A 5,068-nucleotide genomic window follows, 5' to 3' on the forward strand; every position below is an offset into this window, starting at 1 on the left:
GCGACCCCTGTGAAAAGGTCGTTCGATCCCCCAGAGGGGTCGCGACCCACAGGTTGAGAACCGCTGGACTAGCGGGAGGGCAAGGAAGGGCCAGTACCCAGGGGGCCAGGCCCAGGGCCAGGACTCACGAGGTGGGAAGGGGCGGACGCAGGGCCTAGGGAGCGCAGCAGGGGCTGGACCAGGGTCAGGGTCAGGGTCACGGTCAGGGCCCAGGGAGCAGAGTGCGCGCTGGATCAGGGTTCAAGAGGTGAAGCAGGGGCGGGGGCGGGGGGGCGTTCCGGGGGCGGGGCAAAGCGCAGGAGGCGGTTCCGAGGCCGGAAGGTGAGAGTGGTCCGGAGGCCTCGGCTGCCCGGGGTGGGTCAGTGGCGCGCCTCCGCAGCGTCCCGGGGCCGCGGCTCCAGCAGGCGCAGAGCCCAGGGCAGCAGGCCGAGCAGCAGCAGCAGGCCGAGCAGCAGCCGCAGCAGCGGCCACGCCGTGCAGCCACGGCGCCGTGCGGGCGTGGACTGCACGTAGCGCTCCACGACTTCGGCGAAGCGGAACGCGGCCGGGGCGTAGCCGAGCTGAGCGCGGGCCTTGGCGATCTGGAAGGTGTGCGTCACGGCCACGCTGCGCACCTGTGGGGAGAGGCGGGGCAGCGAGGGGAGTACCAGCCAGGAGGGATGGGTTTGGACCATCAGAGAATTGCAGACTCAAGAGAGAACATCCCAAGTAAAGGCTGGGAAGGAGCCAGCACTAAGCCGGGGCCCACGTGGTAGGTTATATCAGGCAGCAGGGGTAGAGATGGGGGCGCTCTACCGGAGGGGCTCTAAGGGAGATAAGAGCCCCCCAACCCTGGGCGCAGGGGTTCCCCCAGCAGCCAGCCTGCTTACCTCACTCCTAGTGAGCAGCGGTGGGACGCTGCAGATGGGCCTGAGGGCCAGATGCAGATACTCCATCACCGTGGCTGTGTGGGGAGAGAGTGGGCTTTGTCCTAAAGGGTCCCGGTTTAGCCTCCAGGGACAAGTCGGTTGGAAGCATTCTTCAGTGTGCTAAGGGATTCGAAACACTTAGCAGGGTTTCATTCTGTTGTGCATAACATCATCACTATGGGCTGAAATGGACTCAATGGTACCTAATGACAATAAAATGACCTATAAAAGGTCTTTTCCCCCCTTGTGTACATCTTAGTAACATCGTTTACCTTAGCCAGACCTGTGCACACTTACACTCACTCAGTGTTAACTTTGGCATCGCCAAAAATAATGTGTCTACTATGGAGGATTCCTGATCCCCACCCATCCTTGGTAACCCCAAGTGCACATGAGCGTCCACATATTTACCGATTCTGTGTATTCATAAAGTTCTTCAGTTGCTTTTAAAGTGCAGCCAGGGTTGAAAACCACTGGGACTGGGCCTTTATACTCAATCCTCAAAAATAGGTGCCCTGGTGATGTGGTGAGTGAAAGTGCTCGGCTGCTAACCCAAAGGTTGGCAGTTTGAACCCACCAGCCACTCTGCAGGAGAAAGATGTAGCAGCCGGCTGCTGTAAAGATTACAGCCTTAGAAACCCTACAGGTTTCTATGAGTTGCTATGAGTCAGGATCGACTCTATGGCAGTGAGGTTTTATGTTTCGTTTTGCTCTTCTTTTTTTATTTCCTCTAAAACTCCCACAAGTTGTGGCTGATCTTTCCTCAGCTGAGAGCCAAGAGTGTCCTGTGTGGGCATGCTTCCGTGGGCCCCTGGCGACAAATGTGTGCACATTACTGCATCAAAAGGACAGCCTCCTGTGCATCGGAAATACAGATGGACGCAGTCAGCTTTTCTAGAAACATAGCTGCTTGAGGGACGACAGGGCTTTCTGTCCCCTCAGGTGGGTCACCCCATGGCAGAAGCCTCCTTCACAATCCAGCTGGAAAGAAGTTGGCAGAGGGACGCGGGTCCCTGGGAAGCTGCCAAAACCTACTGTCAGGGATGGCAGTGGGGGCAGAAGCTAGCCTTCTGGCGGAGGCTGAAAACCCAGGGCCTTAAAGCAGCTTTAGGTTCCGGGAGCCCTTGGGGGACACGGAGCACCAGGTTCCTGTTCTTCTGACTTCCAGCATTTGTCTTCTAGCACATGGCCTGGCCAGGTGAGTCAGCACATCCAGATGTAATTGCCACTGTTGCACCCTGGGCCTGTGATGAAATTCCCTGAGCTGAACACAATGGGCCCAGTCACACCCACCTTCAAGTGGGAGAAGCCTTTGCATAGGGTGAGCACTGGGGCCGCCAAGGATGCATCTTAGATATTGTATGTAAGGAAGCCTCGCTCTCAGGTGAACAAATGGAAGGTCCGGTTTAGAGCATGTAATGGTTTGCAACCTGGGTGCCTCACCCTAGTCCTTGCCTGGGTTTAAAATAAGGTAACATATATATGTGTAGCACAAGGAGGGCTTTTATCACACAGGCTCCCTTCCTTACCTGCCAGGTAAACCAAGGATGTAGGCACCTGGATCCAGGGCTGGCTGTATCCCAGCTTCTCAAACTGCAAGGAAACATGGCCTGACATAAGGATGGGTCCTTAAGGGTATAGTGTGGAGAGGTCACGCACTCCATTCCCCATCTGCTCCCCACTCCCCACTCCCCCTCCTGCCCCAGCCCAGGTCAGCAGAGGTTTCTTTTGACACACTGCTAATCCAGTCAGTGGTGGCCTACCCCATGGCCAGTCACAAGTCCAAGCCAGACTGGAAATGAATTCTACCCTTCCACAGGAAAATTCACCCTAGCAAATGACTGCAGGGGGTGGAGTTCTAACTCAGAATCGTACACATCTTTTATTGTGATGTACCCTAGGTGGTGCAATGAGTTACGCATTGGACTGGTAACCACAAGACCAGCAGTTTGAACCCACCAGCTGCCCCTCAGAAGAAAGATGAGGATTCTGTTCCCATAAAGATTGACCATTTTGGAAACACAAAGGGGCAGTTCTGCTCTGTCCTAGAGGGTCGCTATGAGTCAGAATTGACTTGGTGGCAATGCGTTGGGTTTGGTTTCTTATTAATACTGGAGAACACCGTGGGCATCATGCCGGATAAAGTAGCGGCTCAGCGACAAAGAGAGAGACCCTCAATGAGATGGACTGACTACAAGGTTTGTGACATTGGGCTCAAATATAACACCTGTGAGGATGGTGAGGACCAGCAGTGTTTCGTTCTGTTGTCATTATGAGTCGAAGCTGACTTGATGGGCCCTAACAACAACAACAATGACATTCCTAGAGAAAGGAGACCTGGTGGTGCTGTGGGTTAAGCACTGAGCCTCGAATGCAGGTTGCTGGTCAGATCCAGCAGCTACCCCGTAGGAGAAAGATGAAATTGTCTGCTCCCATAAAGGTTTACTGTCATAGAAATCCAAGGAATCCAATCAATGGCAGTGAGTTTAACAGTGCACAGCGGAAGCCCGGGGTCCATTCATGCATCTGCTCGTGAGTTCAGCCTTCAGTGAATTCCTTCTGACCATTGAAAGCAGCGTGACTAGCCAGGCAGAGTACTAGTCACAGAGAGTGGCTGCCAGGCCAGGGAGAAGTGGCATAACCCCGAGGGCCTTGCCTGGGTGTGCCCTCCATGGAACTTAGAGTGCCAGGGTTGCATGGTCATGAGTCCCGCCCTGACTGCCTTGGCCAGAGAGCCCCGGACCAGTTTTATAAGCTCTTCTATCTAGTATACTATATGCGACCCACTCATGGTCCCATTCCTGCTTCTGTAGTCCCTCCTGTAACTGTGATGTATAATCAGCTGCCAAGCATGCGTTTGTGCCTGTTTCCTTTGCTCTCCCATGTCCTGTGTAAGTCTCCGGTTCTAGGCGAGCCCTCTGACACCATCGCAACTTCGTCCTAATAGTCTCCCTGATCCGGATGATGCGTTTTTGTCTAGGTCTTGCCTTTTCCTACATAAGACATGAAATATTTTCTTTCATTGATATTTTAGATTTGGGGGTCTCTTTTGTGTCCTGAAACAAGTATAAGTAATCTAGAAATGATTTAAAGTTTATAGGAGGAAAATAAAGTATATAGGAGGATTGCATATATTATATGCAAATGCTATGCCATTTTACAAAGGGACTTGTGCATCCATGGATTTCGGTATCTTGGGGATCCTAGAACCAGTGCCCGTGGATACTGAAGAATGACTGTATTTACCCAAGAGAAATGAAAACATATGTCCCCCGAAAAAATGTGTAAGCAAATGTTCATAACAGCATTATTCATAATTGCTCCCAAAGTGGATAAACCCACATGCCTGTGACTCATGGATGAATAAACATGTGGTATAGCCATCGAAAGGAACTGTGTTTGGCAAGAAAAAGGAATGGGGTACTGACATATGATAAAACATGGGTGAACCTTGACAACATTGTGCTAGGAGGTCAGTCAAAAAGGCCACATTTTGTATTACCATATATACTCGAGTATAAGCTGACCCAAATATCAGGCAAGGCTTTGTATTACCATATATACTCGAGTATAAGCTGACCCAAATATCAGGCAAGGCACCTAATTTTACCATAAAAACTGTATAAAAATATGTTGAAAAACTCAGCTTATACACGAGCATGTACGGTATTTCATTTATATGAAATGCCCAGAACAGATATATCTATATGCGGAGAATAACATTTTTACATAGACAGAACAGATATACCTATATATGGAGAAAGTAGACTAGAGGTTGCCCAGAGCTGGGCAAGGGTAGGAGGAGGAAGAAAGTGACTACCAGTAGAGGCATTTGCTTTTTAAGAATATATATATTATTAGAGTGACAACGATGCTATAAAATTGATTTTTCAAAATATGTATTATTAGTGTCAAAGATGCCATAAAATTGACCATGATGATTCTTTAACGGTATTAAAAAGCATTGTCCACCCTCATCATTCCCTGGGGATCTTTCTACTCCCCTCCCCTGCTGTTCTGCTGCATGCCCCCCAGTGCCTTGCCTCAGCATGGCGGGGTCAGATCAGGGTGGACATTGGAGACAGGGCATGGTGCCCCAACAGGCTAGACTGGAAAACACAAGTTTTTCTTGCTTGGTATATTTTAATTTGTTCTTTGTC

General features: G+C 50.8%; 1 protein-coding gene across 1 annotated transcript in view; it reads right to left on the reverse strand.

Annotated features, from left to right (window-relative positions):
• Positions 1–359: 359 nt before the first annotated feature.
• Positions 360–5,068, reverse strand: part of SDR42E2 (short chain dehydrogenase/reductase family 42E, member 2) — a 21,590-nt gene continuing 16,881 nt past the window's right edge. The window contains exons 12-14 of the mRNA XM_045285051.1: positions 2,438–2,501; positions 870–943; positions 360–614 (exon numbers count right to left, since the gene is read on the reverse strand). Coding sequence (XP_045140986.1) covers positions 360–614; positions 870–943; positions 2,438–2,501 — 393 coding nt within the window. The remainder of the gene's footprint in view (positions 615–869; positions 944–2,437; positions 2,502–5,068) is intronic.

This window comes from Echinops telfairi, unplaced genomic scaffold (genome assembly GCF_000313985.2).
Source record: "Echinops telfairi isolate 266 unplaced genomic scaffold, ASM31398v2 ScPeMD7_5;HRSCAF=22, whole genome shotgun sequence".
In the NCBI taxonomy this organism is placed as follows: domain Eukaryota; kingdom Metazoa; phylum Chordata; class Mammalia; order Afrosoricida; family Tenrecidae; genus Echinops; species Echinops telfairi.